The 20,627-nt window shown below is 35.5% G+C and overlaps 1 protein-coding gene across 1 annotated transcript; it reads right to left on the bottom strand.

Moving 5' to 3' along the window:
* Positions 1-12,969: 12,969 nt before the first annotated feature.
* Positions 12,970-14,971, bottom strand: ABA2 (NAD(P)-binding Rossmann-fold superfamily protein). The gene is made up of 2 exons (XM_086426458.1): positions 14,853-14,971; positions 12,970-13,917 (listed from the first exon to the last, which is right to left on the bottom strand). Exons 1-2 carry the CDS (start codon positions 14,897-14,899, stop codon positions 13,119-13,121), a joined length of 846 nt encoding a protein of 281 aa, XP_086282584.1. The 5' UTR covers positions 14,900-14,971; the 3' UTR covers positions 12,970-13,118.
* Between the last annotated feature and the right edge of the window lie 5,656 nt (positions 14,972-20,627).

Here is a 20,627-nt window from a genome sequence, read left to right on the forward strand (position 1 = left end):
AAAAAATTATTTTTTACCGTTGAATTTCAATTTTAAGTTTGGGAGTTACATGAAAATTCGGTAGCCGTCCATTTTCAAAACCTTGGATCAAGCTTAAAAGAAATTATTTTGTGAATTATTATTATTTATTTTTTTGGATCTGAGTTTTTTTTATGAAACTTAGAGGTAGTGTTGGATTGTTGAGGTGGTAATCTAAGCAAAACGACCCTTAATAAGGCTGAAAATCTTATTATGTTAGTAAGGTAGGTCTCACTAAGCTACATTTTGTGGGAGGATAAATGTCCCATTTTGAGTAGGGTTCACACTACCCCACATTTCCTCTTTCCCCTTCGACTTCATTTCCTTTCAGTTTCCTCCTCCCCTCCCCTCCCCTCCACCCCACCTTTTTTAATAATACCCCTCTAACTTTACTATCATTTTTTTTTACCCCTTTAACCCCAATGAGAATGCATGTATCATAGGCACAAGGCAAACTATAATATATATAATAAAATAAAATGATGGATCCCACACCAACAACAGTTATGAGGGATAAATGTCCCATCCAACTACATTGGAATGAAGTCGACATTACCCTTTCCTTTTCACTCCTTGGACTTTATTATTTTTCCTCTCTTCGGCCCCTCCCTTTCAATAATCTCTCCAAGTTTACTAATTTTCATCTTTTACCCCTTTTCAATAATACCACTTTAACTTTACTACATTTCCTTATTTACCCCTTTAACCCACTTTATTATCTTCCCTATTCTCTCTCATTCTTAATAATATCTCTCCAACTTTATTATTTTCCCTCACTTACCTATTTAACCCCAAAGATTTTTAATTAATACCCCTTTCAACTTTATTATTATTTTTCTTTTACCCCTTTAATCCCAAAGAGAATGCTCGTACAGTAGGCACAGGCAAACTCTAGTCCTATAAAAGGATTCAATGTAGAGATATATCTTATATGCAAGAGAGTTTACCTTTGGATACTGGCTCAAGCATCCCCTTTAGAGATAATAGGCCAGAAGAGGAAGGATAGTAAATTTGGAAGGATATTCATAAAAAATACATAATAAAGGAAATGTAATAAAATTGGAGGGGTAATCTTAAAAATGAAGAGAAGTGAATTCTTAGGAAGATTAAATCTCAACCTATCTTTAAGTGAGGGTTAAAGGAAATGTGGTTCACCGTTGTGTTTTTATTATATATGTACTTAGAGTTTTATAGGCATGGGCATCCTCTTTTGAGTTAAAGAGGAAAGATAGTAAAGTTAGATGGGTATTATTAAAAAATGAGTAAAAGAATAAGATAGTAAAGGCTACCCCTTCATGGCGATACTGATGATCGCTACAAAATCTAACAACCTAATGTTCATCTCTACCTCAAGCATATGGAAGGTGTGTGTCACTGAAAACCACCGCTTGATCATACGAAGGAAAAGAGGATAGTCAGCCCAGAAAGGAGGAATGCGAAAGAAGGAATCAAATTTGACAATGGCAAACTGCATTTTGATATCGTCGAAAAAATGCTTTGTAGTATCAATAAACACATGGCAACGTCCTTTTAAGCTAGCCAGTGGATAAGAAGTGAGAACATCCATCCGCACGTACATGGATAATTAATATCCTAGCCCATGAAGGAGCAAAGTATCATGCACCTGCTCATTGGCCTTTACGGGAATCCAGTGTCTAACACACCTCTACCACAACTTTGACTACCACCTCTGCCAGTCCCTCTACGTCCAGTAGCTCGCCTCGTTGCAGGCCTTTGCAAAGTACTCATATTCATGTCATCCTCAATAAAAGCACCTCTTATAAAGATGGGCAACTATGGATACTTCAAATTGCTTAATCTTGACCCAAGAAAAAAGTTTCCAAAGAAGCTTAAAAAGCCTTTCCAGAAATTCATAATCTTTGACCTCAATAAAAATCTAAAAACCCATGCCATTTTTTCAACTCTCCATAACATCCATTTAAGCCCATAACCAAAGCTTTTTTAACCCTCACCCATCCTAGCCCGTATCCAAACTAAAGGTCCAACAACCCTAAAATTCATTTTTTTGGCCCATCGCCCTTCCCAAAAAGAGCTAGTTAGGCAAGGACCATTGTATACCCCTATGAGACTAAGCTCAAAAGAAAAGTGCCTAAGATTTTTGGTAAATTTGTCAAAAGGTTTGAAAATTTCTCAAATTGCCGTCAAAAGTCAAAGAGCTTAGTACATACACTTGGTCCCTTTTTTTCCACATGTCATTCCCTTTTTGTGAGATATATACCAAAGGTCCAAAGCTTATCTTTACACATAACATTCTCATATTCACCCTCCCAAAATTATTTTTTGCCTTCTATCATTCGCCTCAATTTTTTGAGATAATTACATGAAAATCCATTACCACCTTTCCTCATGTCTTTCCCTCATCCATTTTCAAAATTCACTTTACACCTATCACTAAAAGTTAACCAAAATCATATGTCACATGGTCTAACACACATAACTTAGCCAAATGATTTGATTCTAGAGCTTCCATATCGGATTCAATCACTTACTCTCAAGAAGATTGAAAATTAAAAGGCATTCACACACAAATCTTATGTTATTTCTCAAAGTCTTTAGGGTTGGATTACATTACTCACAAAACCTTTAAGAACGTCTCATTTTCCACGAGAAATCTCATACTCTCAAGTCCTCATTATTAGATTATATTATTTTTATTTATTTTTCTTGTTTCCTATTATTAGTAGATATCCTATTGTTGGTAGGTTTCCTATATTCTATGTTTTTTATATATAGTTCAGTTTTTATGTAACATAACAATTACGTGATTATTGGAATAAAAAACCCTAGCTTCTCTTGGTTTTCACATGGTATCAAAGCCACTATCTTATGGATTTTGTTCATATTGTTGAAGAATAATTATTCTTAGCCACAGCTTTCGTGGATCAAACTCCACGGTGAGTTCGTTGGGGAGTGCGGGAGGCAACGTATCCCTGTTGAGGTTCGGAGCGAAGCCTCGAAAATTTTTCTGAAGAAATTTGTTGTTGAAGAATTTTTTTTTGTACGTTCGTACAATCGTTTTCATTACCATTTGCTCACTTTCGCACGTCTTGATTGGATTCTGGTTTGATTTTGCATCTCAGTTTGATTTCATTATTATTTGGTAATTATTTGTTTGTCTTCTTTATTTTTTTTTTCTCATATAGCTATTCGTAAAGATGATTCTCTCCAGTCGATTAGTGTGCAATTAGATGGAAAAAATTATTCGTATTGGAGTTCTGTTATAAAAAAAAAAAAAATTTGCGAGGCAAATCTATGTGGGATTATGTTACGGGTACAAGAATTCAACCTACAGACAAGGCTACTGATTATATAGAATCGTTGGATGTTTGGGAAGTTGATAATTCGAAGATCATCACTTGGATCAATAATTCTATTATGCACTCTAAAGGTGCTCAGTTGGCAAAGTATGAGACTGCCAAAAAGGTTTGGGATCATCTGATAAGATTATACACGCAGTCTAACTTTGCAAGACAGTATCAGTTGGAGACAGATATTTGTGCTCTTAAGTAGAAGGATATAAGTATTCAGGATTTTTATTCTGCCATGTCAGAATTATGGGACCACTTAGAACTTATAGAATCTATTGAATTGCGAGCATTCTCACCTTACATCGCTCGTAGAGACGAGCAACAACTGGTACAATTTCTTATGGCCCTCCGTGATGATTTTGAGGAATTACGTGGGATAATTTTGCGTCGTAACTAAAATCGCCTTGACCCATTTTCCACAAAATTGTGGATAAGGGTCTGATTGATAAATTTGGGACTTTTAGGGAATAAGGAGTCGCCACCTAGTTCAGGTCTAGGAACCAAAAATAACTCCAAAATAGATCGGGTCGGTCCACGGATCAGAGAAATGGGTAAGGGGTCAGATTACGGGTTTCGAAAGGTGTTAGGCACCGAACCCGCCCGATCGAGATGATCAGTCTCTACTACGATCCAAACTGTCCTACGGTCAACGGATAGAGACTAAAGTCAAGATTATGGTCCAATCTCGTCACCATCATCATCAAATTATATCGAATGTGTTAAACGAATCTCAAGGCCAATATTCCCCAAATATCATATAATTTCTCGAATTTCGCATAAAGATGGAAATATTTGAAAAAACCTTAATTCTGGTCTATGCTTCAAAGTCCACATGGCAACATTTCAATTACAAATCCAAATATGTGAAGATTTTCCAAATCGACTAAAATATGAATTTGTGAAAACTTTCTAAAGTGGAAAACTGAGAATATGAAACTTCTAATTTGGGAATTCAAGAAATTTCTAAATTAGAAATTAGAAATTTCCTAAATTGAGAGTTCAAAATTAGAAATTTTAAAAAGGGATTTTTCAAATTAGAGAATTATCAAAATTGAATTTCTCAAATTAGCAATCTATAAATATCAATTTTCCAAGAATAGAAAACCATGATTTTAGGAAAATCAACAAATCAAAGAAAAACCCATAAATCCCCGAAATTAGCAAGTTGTGAATTTTCAAGAATCCAGTTTTGTCACGTGAACATAAATCGGCGAGTCGACTCATTGACAACATTTTGAAAAGTAAAATAAGTTTTCACACCCCAATATCCACCAAAATCAGTGAGTCAACTCATATGTCAATTTCATCAAAAAATCGATTTTGAAATTCCTATGTACACCAAAAATCAGTAAATTAACTCACGTGGCAACTTTATTAAAAATTCAATTTTAGTTTCCTATGCACACATACATGTCAATGAGTTAATTCAACGTCTATTTTGTTAATAAATCAATTTTGGAATTCCAATGTACATAGAAATCAATGAGTCAATCCACATGCTTATTATTAAAAAGAAAATCGATTTTAAACCCATATGTACACACAAATCAATGAGTTGACTCATGCTTATTTTGTTAAAAAAAATTATTTTAACTTTTCATGTATATAAAAAAGTAGTGAGTCGACTCAGTCGCAACTTCATTAAAAGTTCAATTTTGAAATTTTCGTACTCACACAAATCAGTGAGTTGACTCACGTGGCCACTTTATTAATAAATTACTTTTGAAGCTCTAATGTACATAGAAATCAGTGAGTTAACTCACGTGGTGACTTTATTAATAAATCACTTTTGAAATTCCAATGTACATAGAAATTAGTGAGTTAACTCACGTGGCAACTTTATTAAAAATTCAATTTTGAAATTCCCATATTCACACAAATTAGTGAGTTGACTCACATGGCCACTTTATTAAAAAATGATTTTGAAATTCACATGTGCACACACATAAATCAGTGAGTCGACTCACGCACATTCACAAATTAACACTCATGAAGAAAAACCCACACATAAAATAACGATTAAAGGGGCGTAAGAAGAGACAAAAACAAATGAACTTACCACTTGCAAGAGTCGAGTTACGTGATGTTCCTTCAGAGTCTTTGATTGCTTACTGCTCGAATGTATGAGAGAGGATGGATATATGCTATCCAAAAAGAGAGGTATAGAGACTTGATGGAGATGATGTTGCGACAATGACTGCAATGAAGTGGTGACTTAGGCGTTGCAGCAAGAGCTACAATAGAGGGAGGTTGGGGACGTTGCTGCTTGTGGAGTGGACGTGACTGTGTGAAGATGTGGCTGAACGTGAAGATGGTTGAGCTAATGAAGAACAAGACGAAAACGAATGTGGTGTGAAGGACTGCTGTCCAAAATGGGAATGAACTTAAAAAAAGAAGAATGGGGATGAAAGTGACATGTTGTTGGTTGAGCACCCCCCTATTCGATCTTCCCTTCCTCTTATCTTTTAGTTCCTCGTGCTTGCTGTCCAAAGGAAGGAATGGGAGTGAAGTGGGGCTAAAATAGGGCTGTCAATGGAGGACGTTTTGGGTGTCAAAGATAGCAAGGAGAGGGATTGTTGGAGGGGGCTGTTATGGACGGTGAGTTGCAGATTGAATGGAAAAGAAGATGGGACAACAAGGGGGCTGCAATGGATAGTTTTAGGGGCTGGAATGGGTTGTTTTTTTTTCGGTGATTGGGGCTGCTGAAGAAGGCGACAATGGGGCCGTCTTGGATGGTGGTTGGGAGCTGCTGGAGAAGGTGATGATGGGGATGTTTTGAAGGTGATGATGGGGATGTTTTATCATTTTATAAAAGTCTTTATTTTTCTTTTGCTCCATTTGATCTTGTTCATTCTGATGTGTGGGACCTTCCCCTATAACCACAAAAGGGGGGTCATGATATTATGTTTCCTTTATTGATGACTACACTCGTTATTCTTGGGTTTATCTTATGAAACATCGTTTTGATTATCTTTCTATTTTTAATAACTTCAGAGCTCTTATAAAAACTGAACATTTGGCTATCATAAAGTGTTTTCATTGTGATTTGGGAGGAAAATACACTTCTAACGATTTTTTTAATTTACTTGCTTCCGATGGTACCCTTCATCAAACTTCTTGTACAGATACCCCCGAACAGAATGGTGTTGCAGAAAGAAAACATAGGCATCTTGTTGAAATAGCCCGTTTTCTTTTATTGTCTGTCGATGTTCCTAGCGTTTTTTGAGGAGAAGCAATTCTTACTGCTGCTCATTTGATTAACAGGATTCCAACCTCACACAATTCAGGTCTGTCACCCTTTGAGAAGTTGTATGGATATGCTCTTGATTACTCTTCTTTGCGTGTTTTTGGTTCTACCTGTTTTGTCCTTCGACCTCAAGTCGAGCGTAATAAATTGTCCTCATGGTCTGCTTTGTGTGTCTTTCTGGGCAATGGCGTAGGGCAAAACTGATATTGTTGCTTTGATCCAGTTAGTCAAAAGTTATATGTCTCTCGTCATGTTGTATTTCTTGAGCATATTCCATTCTTTTTTATTCTTGCTAGTCCTCATAATATAACCAAGCTTGATCTTATTCACATTGATCCCTTCACCATTGACATTGAGGAAGCACCACCCGCTACTCAAGTTTTAGATAATGCATTTTGCAGGTTTTCCACTGACAGCTCAATAGATTATGGTACTTTGGTTCTTGATACATCTGTTCCTCCTCCTACGACTTCCCAATCATCTCGTGAGACTACGATTCCTCCTCCTATTCGTCAGTCTACACGTGTTCGTAAGTCTACTAAGCTACCAGATTTTTCTACTCTTGTTTTTCTAGCTCTTTTGCTTCATTTTTAGTTTCTATTCATCGTCTTTCTGAGCCCTTATCCTATAGAGAGGTTGTTCGTGACCCACTTTGGCAGGATGCTATGGTTGAGGAATTTACTACTCTGCATCAAACTCGTACTTGGGAATTGGTATCTTTACCACCAGGAAAACGTGCATTGGTTCTCGTTGGGTCTATAAAATCAAAACTAAATCTGATGGATCTATTGAAAAATACAAAGTCCGACTTGTTGCTAAAGGTTACTCTCAAGAATATGACATTGATTATGAGAAAACTTTCATCCCTGTTGTAAAAATGACTACTTTCGTATGCTCATCGCAGTTGCTTCTATTCGTCGATGGCACATATCTCATATAGATGTTAAAAATGCCTTTTAGAATGGTGATCTTCATGAAGAAGTTTACATGGAGCCTCCTCTTGGTATTTCTCACAAACCTGGTACAGTTTGTAGGCTTCGAAAAGTCATTTATGGTCTCAAACAAGCACCGCGAGCTTGGTTTGAAAAGTTCTCTACTGTGATTACTTCGCTTGATTTTCATCCTAGTCATCATGATTCGGCATATTTGTCAAATGTACTACTGCAGGTCGTATTCTGCTCTCTTTATATGTTGATGATATGATTATTACTAGTGATGATGTTGACGACATTGCATCTTTGAAGTCTGAGTTAGCTCGTTGCTTTGCAATGAAATATTTGGGCATGCTACTATATTTTCTGGGCATTGAGGTCGCCTCCTCTCCAAAAGGGTATATTTTATCCCAGTCCAAGTACATCGCTGATATATTTGAGCGTGCACGTCTTACTGATAATAAGGTTGTTGATACCCCTTTTGAGACTAATGCTCGGTACTCTCTGTCTGATGGCTCTCACTTGTCGGATCCTAGTTTATATCGTACTATTGTTGGCAGCTTGGTTTATCTCACCATCACTCGTCCAGATATCGCACATGTTGTTCATGTAGTTAGTCAGTTTGTTACTGCGCCTACTACAGTTCATTGGACTACTGTTCTTCGTATTCTAAGGTATCTTCGGGGCACTCAGTTTCAGAGCCTTTTACTTTCATCTACTTCATCTTTAGAGCTGCGTGCGTACTTTGATGCTGTTTGGGCTGATGATCCTACAGATCGCAAGTCTACCACTGACTTTTGTTTCTAGATCTTCCACAGAAGCAAAATATCGTACCATGGCTTCTACTATTTGTGAGATAGTTGGTTACATTTGTTGCTTGCAGATATGGGTATTTTTCTTCATTACCCTACTCCCTTATATTGCTATAATAAGAGTGCTATTCAGATTGCTCGTAATTCGGTATTTCATGAGCGGACCAAACATATTGAGATTGATTGTCATGTCACTCGACATCATTTTCAACTTGGCACCATCACATTGCCTTTCATTCATTCTTCCGTGCAAATTGCCGACATATTTACCAAGGCGCACTCCACTTCACGTTTTCGTTTCTTGTTTGGTAAACTCTCCATGCTTCTAGCAGTAGCATCGTGAGTTTGAAGGGGGATGTTAGATTATATTATTTTTATTTATTTTGCTTATTTCCTATTATTAGAAGATATCCTATTGTTGGTAGGTTTCCTATTTTCTATGTTTCTTATATATAGTTCAGTTTTTATATAACATAACAATTAAGTGATTATTGGAATAAGAAACCCTAGCTTCTCTTGGTCTTCACACTCATCTCAACCCTAAACTCTACCTATTTGCTTACTTCTCTCTCTCTCTCTCTCAACCTTTTTCTAACCTTGAGCCTTCTAAAAAATCTTCGCACTACTCTCTAAGCCCCCACTCTTCAAGAACCCTAAAATTCTTCTCATTCTCTTCTAAAAGCCTTCACTAAAGCCTTGAAAAAAGAAGCAAATGAGAACCACAAGTACACAATGTGAGTTAAGGTAGATTTGGTTTAAGTTAATTGCATTCCTCTATCCCTTTTCTTCTACTACCCTCCTTGGTTTTCTTTTAGAATGTTATAGGATGTGTTGCAAAACTCTCTTCCATCTCTAGTAGATTGAACTTCAACCTGTGTATAAAATACGTAAGGCAATTTAATTGTAAAAGGGTAGGGTTGAAGCCTTATTAACTTTTATCATACATCATAATGTACACAACTCGCACATTTACATCTACATAATAATGACGAAGACATGTAGCCCCCTTTCTTGAAGTTGAAATACAAAGTTTCTAGTCATAACATTAATCTATTTAAGGCTAAGGAATGACAAAAATTCTAATCATAGAACATCCCCAAAACACTAACGCCAACATTTCAACTCTATCATGTTCTTAAAGTGAAAACTTAAATAGGGGTGTCCTTCTCCGTAGGACTACCCCCCATGTCTCATCACCATTAAATCCTTCTCTTAAAGAGGTACATTGTTCACACATTGCCCCCCCCCCCCAATGCTTCTCACACATTATTTCTCTTTCCTTTAATTATCTTCAAAAATAACCTAGTCTAAAGGTATTCACCCTAGGGTGGAGAGAATGGGGTACCTAACACCTTCTTTATTCTCTAACTAAACCTCCTTATGTAGATCTAGGTAGACCATGCCCCTTTTTCCATGAACGAGAGTCACTACAATGTCATACAAAATTGATTTTCCATAAAACTATTTTCGGATGACCATTCACACATTTTTTTCTTCTGAAAAAGAATGGTGACGACTCCAAACTAAGTATAAATGAGATTTTCATTATCGAAAATCACATAGCTAAACCATATTTTGTAGCCACTTTATGCATAAGGGTTCTTTGCATCATATGATCTATTGATTCTTTGCAACACACATATAAACAAAACCAAACAAAAAATACAAGTTCTTTTCATCTCCAAATTTATTAATTTCTTCTTTTATGTTATTTTTCTAAGAGTATAAGAGCTTAGAGATGCTGCCTTCCTTCAATTTTGCGATTTTTTGAATCTTGGGAATAGTCATCCACACATCTTTAAAACACACCACCATGGAAAAGATTTTATACTAAATATTCTTTTGGTGGTATTTTTATTTTTTATTTTTTAAAGTAACCAGATTTTATTAGAGAGCCACTATTGGCTCCTCAACTTTTACTTATTACACCCCAATTAAAAATAAAGAAAATAAGTAAATGATTGAGAATAAGTATAATTTGGTGGTGCTCATAGAATTTTATGAGCCTAATCATAATTGTAAACAACTACTGAAATTGTTTGAATGAAGTGTTGTAATGTTTAGTAATGTTAAGATTTTAATTTGAAACTCACCTTTGTAATGTTTGAATGGCGTGTTCTAATCTTAAATTCTGGTGTTATAATAATTTAAGAAATTGGGATGTAATAAGTAAACTTTGGGGTTCCAATAGCAGCTCAGATACGCCTACGGACAGGTAGGTGGAGGAGAGCTCAGTAGGCAACGGCAGAACTGCAAGCTACGATCGATAGTTAACGGAGGGTACTTTCCATATAAACAACTGGATGAAGACTACGAAAGCAGAAACTCAAACTTTTAGAGCTATCACCCAGGCGAGAGCTTAAAGTTGCGTAGCAAAGCTACGAACATAGCAGAAGAGCATCCACTCGATCTTTCCCCTCCTTTCTTGTGCTACGTGAGAATGGGACGCCATTATTGTCCAATTCATCGATCACCGATTTACTTTTTCTTGTTAATTCAGATAATCAAGCCTTAGTAGGCCTTAGAACATAAAAAATTGTTCTCTTTTATTAAGTGGCGAATTTTTTTTCCATCTAGAACAGTTGAGGAGGAGGTCGAGGAGAACTACGAAGAAGCAATCACAATTAAAACATTTGCATCATTAAATGCTCTGCTAACAAATTGTTTTTTAGCTCTTATTTTGAGCATAAGAGCTAGCCACATTAAGAGTAGTAGTCAGATAAAATAGCATTGATTATTGCACATTCATTGCACTCGTACTCATCATGGGAACACTCGAAGTGAGTGGTTCATGCATGTGAGCCCTCCATCTCCCATGAGGTTCACCCCACTAATGTACTTCGCCTCATCACTTGATAGATAAAACACCGCATCAGCTACATCGTCTGCTGTCAACTACACTCTTTTAAATTGGCTTTCCTCGCCACAAATGCACAGAACCCCTCCCATGAATCCTCCATCCTCTCCTCCTTGGGAAAATGTGTCAATGCCAAATTCGTAGGCACTGCATATGGTGACACGCAGTTGACATGTATGCCATGTGCACCAAGTTCCCCTCTGACGCTCTTAGTGAGCCCTTACAACCTCGTGCTTGGACCCCGTATATGTGTGAGATCCTAGTCCACCTATAACACTTGAAACGCTAGAGAAAGAAACGATTGAGGGATCTTGGGATCATAAAAAATTAATTAGATGATAAATGAAAATTCAATTAATTAGATGAAAAAGTAAGGTTTAAAGAGAATTCTTAGTGGAGAAAAAAATGCAAGGAACCTGCCCAGTAAAAGACTACATATGAAGTATGGGGAGACCAGATGAACATGTGCATGTTAAGCCACACCATGCTGGGCCAGACTTGCTTAGGCATGGATGTAAATGTGGGTCACAAATTCACTTGGGTGTGGCATGCGGGCTTTATAGGTCCTATCTTTCTAAACAACATTCATTCTTTAACTTTTCATTTATTTTCCATTTTACCATGTTTTTGTATCCACTTATTGCATGAGAGGTTCTTTGCCACTTTCCCCTTACATGTAGCACCATATGATCTTTTGATTCTCTGCAAAACACAAATAAACAAAACCAAACCACATCTCCAAATTCATTAATTTCTCTTCATTTATGTTCTTTGTCTAAGAGCTTAAGAACTGTTGTGCTACGTGCGGCAATTTGGATGGATAATACGAAAGAGAAAAATAATAAAGAAATAAAATAAACACACAGATTTAACATGGTTCGACGATGTGCCTACATCCACAAAAACGAGAAACTGAATTTTCACTATATGTCAAATTAGGGTTACATCATAAGAATTTATAATAAACTCTAGTCGTACAATAGGTATTAGAAAATTTCAATAATACCCATGTACCATATCGCGGGGCCGTTGCCCCCGCACCCCCAACCTACAAAATTCGTCCTTGGCAAACATATGTTTTTAGCAGATGCCATCGTTCGCTCCGTTCCGCTTGGAACACAAAACTCTCCTCTCTCCACTCCGGCTTCACGCCGGCATCTGCCTATATTCTTTATATACGTGTTCCACTCAATATGAGCTACATACATCAACAAGAACTTAAAAATGCTTCTTTCCTTCAATTATGAATGTTTGAATCTTGGGAGTATACATCCACATATCATTAAAACACACCACCATGAAAAAAAAAATTGCTAAATATCCGTTTGGTGGTACTTTTTATAAGAAAACAGATTTTATTAGAGAGCTGCTATTGGCACCCCAACTTTTACTTATTACACTCCAATTAAAAATAAAGAACATTAGTAAATGGTTGAGAATAAGTAAAATATGGGCCACCAATAAAAGTTCTCTCTCAATTTTTTTTGCTAGCTTTTCATTTTTTAGGTTTACGATGTTATGAGTCATAATCATAATTGTAAACAGCTAATGAAATTGTTTGAATGAGTGTTATACTGTTTTGTAATGTTGAGATTTAATTTTAGATGGGCCTTTGCAATGTTTGAATAGTGTGTTTTAATCTTTAATTGGGGTGTTATAAATAATTTAAGAACTTGGGTGTAATAAGTAAAAGTTGGGGTGCCATAACAACTCTCTTTTATAAGCGGCGAAAAAAGTTCTGTTGAGAGGAATTGAGGAGGAGGTCGACGGGACCTACGAAGAAGCAATCGCAATTAAAATACTTGCATTGTTACATCATCTGCTAATAAATTGCTTTCTAGCTCTCATTCAGAACATAATAGCCACATAGAGTAGTCAGATAAAATAACATCTGTTATTGCACATTCATTACACTCGTACTCATCATCGGAACACTCGAAGTGAGTGGTTCACACACGTGAACCCTCCATCAACCATGAGGTTCACCCCACTAATGTACCTCGCCTCATCGCTTGATAGGTAAAGCACAGCATCAGCTACATCATCTACTGTCAACTCCACTCCTCGTAAATTGGCATTCCTCGCCGCAAATGCACGGAACCCCTCCATTACATCCTCTGTCCTCTCCTCCTTGGGCAAATGTGCCAATGCCAAATTTGTAGGGATTGCATATGGTGACACGCAGTTGACACGTATGCCATGTGCACCAAGTTCCGCTGCGACACTCTTAGTGAGTCCCACAACTGCGTGCTTGGACCCCGTGTATGTGTGAGGTCCAAGTCCACCTATAACACTTGCAGCACTAGCCAAAGACACAATCGAACCCTTGGCTCGTGGGATCATGACACGGGCAGCATGCTTCATACCTAGGAAGATACCCTTCACATTCACATCAAACACCTTTTCGAACTCGGATATATCCACATTTCTAATATCAGGTGAAGGACCACAAGCAATCCCAGCATTATTGACCATAATATCTAGTGTGCCAAATTTTTCGACAGTGAAGTCGATGGCATGACATATTTGGTCCTCAATGGTTACATTGCAATGGATGAAACACACACTGGAGTCTCCACCAAGGGACTCACAAACTTGCTGGGCAAGCTCATCTTGCAGATCCGCGATACAAACTTTCGCACCATGTTGGTGGAAATGTCGGACGATGCTCTCACCAATGCCAGAGGCGCCCCCTGTCACTAGTGCCACCTTCCCTATTAAGCTGAAAAGTGGTAACAATATCATACATAAAAATCCATCTTTTTAAGGAAGCTAAGCAAGTAAAGGTGGGGTTTTTTTTTGTTGTTGACGAATGATTTTAGGGAGAAATTCAGAGGTTTTTGGTTTGAAGTCGAAAAAAGGATATTTAGGTAATTTCCAATTAGTATATGAGAAGACCCGGTCAAGAGGCAATGTCATCAACAAAAAATTGTGAGAGAGAGAGGGGGGGGGGGGTTTTGTAAAAAATTGAATCAACTTGAAAGTTGGCCGAGTAAACTCGACCAAGTTGCACTTGAGTTGACTCAGTAAAAATTTAATGGAAACACTGAGTCAATTCATCAGCTATGCCGAATCAGCTCCAAAATGCACCGAGTCATGAAAGAACTTGATCAAGTTATTCAGCTATGCATAATATATATTTTTTGAGAACTTCTAAAATATTTATTAATGTAATTTTTTTTACTCAAATGAGTCGACTCGCGAGTTGTCAACTTGAAATCGTGTTTTTCAAGTATTAAAAATTTAAAATTCACTCTTGCTAGTTGGTACAAATAAGTTGAATGGACGAGTCGACTCGTCCAAGTTTTGAGTAGACTCAACGAGTTTCAAAACAATGATTGTAACCAAACAAGATTCTCATCGTTTTTTTTTTCTATTAAACAGCTTTTCCTCCAAATCCAAACCCACATAACAAAAACCACCCAAAGATCACTCTGGAGATCTAATTTAACGGCTGAGATGAAATGGGTATCTCTAATCAGACACACAAATGATTATAGTCCGTTGGATTCATGACTCCACATCATATAAGATGAGCAATCTCAACCATTTAAATAAGAGAAAATAAAAATCATATAAATTGTAGATATTGTGGAAAGAAATCAAACACATCGGCGCAAGTTAGAGAAATAGAAAATAGGGTTTTCGATTAATTACCGTTGGTGGAGAAGAGAAGGATTTGCAGAAATAATGTTCGTCGACATCTCTCTCTCTCTCTCTCAATGTCAATGGAATCTTTATAGGAGAGAGAAAGGGTGCAGAAGCCAAACTTAAATGATTGGTCCTTAAAGAGAAAATATTAAAGTTTGGGTAATTTTAAAATGCCCCTTACATTTTGGTGAGTATTAGAGATACCCCTGTGTTTAACTTGACCTCGTTCTATTTAATAGACTAATGAAAAAGACCTAAATACCCTCTTCTTCAGTTAAAAAAATATATATATTTTCATATATTGAACTTTTTATTATCAATTTATCGTTTTCAACATAATAGCATTAATGCATCTGTAAAAAAAAAAAAATTCGTAAATATTTTTTACTAAAATTTTGTTGTTTTTTATTTTCTCAAAAATCTTATTTGATTTTTCTTTCCCAAACAAACTTCTTCAAGCAATTCAACTTGTAGGGTATTTTTCAATCTTATCTTTATTCCATTATATTTTTTTGAAATTTAACCTTTTGTAAAAAAATTTAAGTGTTTCATCCAAAATTTGTATCACTCCTATCTTATCTTTAAGGTTTGAAGATTGAAATAGATAGAATCTTAAAGTTGGAGATGAAAGGGTTTGTAGAAGGAAAATCAAGGGAACTTGGTTGAAAGTTGAAGATGAGGGCATTTAGGTCTATTTCATTAGTTTATTAAGATGACAAAGGTCAAGATATCAAATAGAAAAAACAGGCATGGGGTTATATCTAATATTCACTAAAATATGAGGGGGCGGCATGTCTAAATCATACTTAAAGATTAGACCTTCTTGCCGTCAGCTCGAGAGAACATATGTTCCAAGATCCAGACCGTCCAGTTTCACACAAACGAATCCAGACGTTCTGTAGATGTTCTTGACATAGTGATGATGGTCTTCCCGGAATTACACTATTATTTATTAAAACGAAACACCTTTCTTACTAACATAGCAAGATTTTAAGACTTACTAAGGGTCGTTTAGTTCAAATGGATCACAACATCAGAAATCCAACACCACATACTCATAAATAGACGGCTATCGAACTTCGAAAAAATTCATATCCGAGGAAAAAAAAATCTTTTGAACTTGATCTAAGCTTTTAAAAATAGATAGCTATCGAACTTCCACCAACTCATAAATTTAAATTTTAAATTCAACAAGTGAAAAATAACTTTTTTTTAAAAAAATTTTAAAGTTCATATAATTTAAAAATAGACAGCTACGGAACTTCCACCAACTCATGCTTTTGGATGCCACAATTTGAGCCTAAGGACCCTTGGTGAGGGTGTAATCCTTACTAACTTTGTAAGGTTAGTCGGACTTTCTTAAAAGTGTGTACTTTCCCGATGAGAACTCAATAAAGGGTCGGTTCCGCTTGGATTCCTAAGAAATTTATAACCATAACTATTATATTAGTTTGGTTCCTATTTTTGTCGATTTTGGGCTCATGGGTACTGATTAGTTCTGGTTCTCAAGAATCGAATAAAAGAAAAGTAATGTAAATCATTATTTAAAAAAATTAACATATTATCAACAAAATTATTAACTTAATTATAATTTGTTATATACAAGTTAATTAATTTTTTTTTTTTTTAAATAAAAATTTATCTTTGTTAAAATTAATAATTTTTTAGAAGAGTAACTCATTTTAAGTTTCAATCAATAATTTATATGAAAACTTGAAAAATTTTATATAACATGTATTTATTTTCAAATAAAAAATACTTCAAATCATCTATAATTTGGAAAGAAATGACAAAATAAAGCAATTCCAAGTACTCACGGGTATCCATTGGATAGAACCTAACGGTTCCGATTTTTATCAGTTCAGTTCTATTTTAGACTCGACCCTAATCGATTCTAAGAAAAAGGAATTCAGAACCGAGTATTCGGTTCTGGTTAAATGGGTACCCATTGACACTCCTAGAACTCATTGACTTGATGGGTAGATGTCTGAAAATCACCAATCAGAGCAATTTTTTATCAGTGGGTCCACTAAGCGGAAGTGTAATTGTTACATGCCACATAGCACAATTCATGGGCATACTTACTCATAGAAGATCGGTCCAACACATGAACATCAAAAAATAAAAAATAAAATTTGATTTTTATTAACTCGTAAGGGTATTAAAATGATTTTTTTTTATTTTTATTTTAAAAACCAATCATTTTCAACCTCTTCAAGATGACGATGTTGTTAATGATTATGATAAGGAATAGTGATTGTGGCTATGAGAGAAGACCAAGGTCCGGGGACATGTCATCAATTTGAAAATATAAAGAAATGATGATGACGCTTGATGATAATAACAATAGTGACGACAAGGATGATGATGATGGTGATGACAACAATAATGAAGATGATGATGATTAGGGCATTGAAGTCATTTTCTAGTAGTTAATAAGATAAGACAAAGGTCAAGGCGACATCAATTTGCAAATATAGGGAGGAATCTCAAATACTCACAATAATGTAGCAGAGGCATATAATCAATTTGAAAATATAAATAGCATATCGGTAACTCTATTATTATGATGGAAAGTGACTTAGAGACCCATTAAACGATAGGTGCTTAGAAATTCTTTATTCAAAAATCTAACTTGATTTTTGGTTTTTACCATATACCAATCGATCGACATCTGATGTCCGATCAATCAGCATCTAATGTCCAATCCATGGAAAGCCAAGGTTGATCAATGTAAACAATTTTAACTCTAGTAAAATTTGTATTCTTTCTCTGTAAAAAGGATTTTTGTTCTAGGTTTTAGGATCCGTTTGGATTGAAATAGAAAGTAATTTTACAAAAAGTAACTTTGAAAAAAATACTTTTTAAAAGAAAAAGTATGATTGGTATAAAAAAAAAAGTTATATATGGGAAATGGTCGGCACCCTACACTTTACCCAACGCTTTACCCTACGTGTTTTGTCCTACATGGGTTAGAAGTTTTGGAATAGACTGATTTTTGGTGAGGATGATCTCTACAGTTAGAAGATCCTCCTCACCAAAAATCAGTCCATTCCGAAATTTTTAGCCCTATGTTTACAAGTTGAAAAATTGTGGACCGTCCATCTTTGATGGGGTTAGAATTATGATGAGATCATTCTCACTAAAAAGCAGCCCATTCCAAAACTTCTAACCCCATGTAGGACAAAACACGTAGGGTAGGGTAAAGCGTAGGGTGCTGAACGGGACCATATATATATATTATTTTGCCACACCATCTTTTGCTAATGCCACCTAAATTCATATGTAAATCATCAAAGAATTAGATAGCAAGTGTTGGTGTGGCAATCGAAGCTCTCATTATTAATGTTGATGAATAACATCACAACCTCATTATCTACCACTCCAACGTTATAACAACCACCACAGCCAAAAAAATTAATAGGTTAGACAATGAATTAGCGTAGGAGCATGAATATAAAAAAAAAAGTCTTAAAAAAAAAAGATACAATTTAATTCCTTAAAGGTTTCAAAATATAAAAAATAACATAAGTAAGCGATAATGAATGAAAATCATCATACATATCTCATCTCTCATAATTCTCATTTCTCGTCATTGTCTCTGGCTCACATCTACATTTGTAGATGTCTTATCGACTCCATTGTCACCTTCGCTAGGAACAACTATGTCATCTCTTGCATATATATCAAACATATCATCTACGAGAGTGTGTCTTCTAATGAAGTTGTGAAGTGCACATGCAGCAATGAGGATATTCCGTTGTTTGCTAAGACTGTATGTTGGCATCATCTTCAAGATGGGAAAAAGATTTTTCAATACCCCAAAACATCTCTTTTGCAATTTTTGTTGTTTTATCATGACCTTGGTATTCATTAAGATGATGTCGCTTTCCTTTATACAGTACTAGAAAACCAGGCATATTAGGATAGCCAGAGTCAAAAACATAGTATTTTCCTACAAAAAATAAAATTACACATTTTAGAGCCATCGAATTTCTCTCATCCTCCATTTATTTGATGGTTTCAACCTTTCGAAAAAAAAAATATTTACAATGAAAATCCGACACCTTGGTCTATCGATTATGGACTTTTTTTATGTTGTGTTTGTATCTACATTCCATTGGGGAATACCATCATCCCTTGATATTACATCTTCTGAGGGTCTTCATATTTACATTGAAAATCTGGAAGATCATCACCAATTAAACAACCACCACAAAAGGTACCCTAAGCATACTAATTTTATGTGTAAGTGGTGGTGTTGGAATTTCTGAAAACAACCCATGACTCTCACATGACCACAAGTCTAATATCAAGTGAAACCCACTTAACCACACTCCCCTACATGAACACACGATGAGAATTTATATTTCATACCAATTTATAGATTAATGTTGGAATAACCTCAGTGGGGGACACACGGGGGACGTCTTGACATGGTGGTGCGCGCATGCCCATATATGTGTTTTTTTCAAGATATAAGTAAAACGCATCTATGGACATGCACGAGTCACCATGTCAACGTGTCCTCCGTGTGTCCCATGTTGAGATCACTTTAGCACGACTCCAATATATATTTAGAGTCGTGCTGGAGTAACATTGAAATTGACATTGATTCACACATTGTTGATATAGAGATAAATACATAACTATACATTCTTTTCAAACATATCTCGATGAAAAGTATTTATGGCTCTTATTACATCCACATTATCAATGTCACTTCAACATTTTCCTTGTATTTATGTAGCCAAGTGAATTAGGGTGAGTCTAGGGTTTTGTTGTTAAGATTGACTTGATTTAGTTTGTGGGAATTAATTTGAGTGTGGCACAGGGTTAAATAATGATAGGCTACGTCTGCGACATAGTTTTTGTTGGAAATCAAGCACAAAACTTGATTTCTTTGAAAGAAACAAATAAAGAATTATAATTCTTGATCAAATTAACTTGGCTAAGAGGTGTGTAAATGCTTATTAAAGATAGTCGAAGCCTCCCATTTGTGTAAGGAAACACGACAACATTATCTTTGAGACTCAATCTAGCTTGGACTCAATCACATTCCTCTATGAGTTTGCACTACTCAGTAGGAACTTGTATTTTGCCTCTTTTGGATGTCCAAAAGAAAGATGGAGAAATTTTTTTACAAATAGTAGAGTGAAAACTGAGTGAGTTTTAAAAATCAATGGGATTAGGAGTTTATATAGTTGTGGAGATGAACTTGGAAAAATATATCATAATAAATTGATACATGTCTAACAAAACCTTTTAACTAAGATGCATTGTACACGTATTTATTAAATAAATGTTTATAATACCTTCCAACTTTAAGTTTATCTCTAAATTTATTCATATAGAATTAATGGATAAACATTTATCTATGAACCAACATTAATATTATGAACATTGATCAATGTATCTAGATCCATTAATTTGGATTCATGAATTTAAGTTTGAACTAGATACAATGAACCTCTACATACTATACATCCCCTTTGGAAAGAAAATTAAAACTTAATTAATTATTCGATCTTGGTTCCAGACAACAAAAGAAAATGCCCAACTAAAATCGGGTTGGGTTAGGGCATAGGCATCGGATAACTCAATTTTCCCGGACCCAAACTTAATATGGTTATAATTTAAAAATATTTCTTATATATTGGTTTCTTTCAGATTCACAATTCATATTTCAATATGTTTGCTTCTTCTTTTTTTTAATCTAAGGTCGTGCTTGGTATGCTGCAAATCATTTGTAAATGCAAATAATTTTCTTAAATCAATTTT

This window comes from Akebia trifoliata, chromosome 15 (assembly GCF_017979445.1).
Source record: "Akebia trifoliata isolate Shusen 1 chromosome 15, ASM1797944v1, whole genome shotgun sequence".
Taxonomy (NCBI): Eukaryota; Viridiplantae; Streptophyta; class Magnoliopsida; order Ranunculales; family Lardizabalaceae; genus Akebia; species Akebia trifoliata.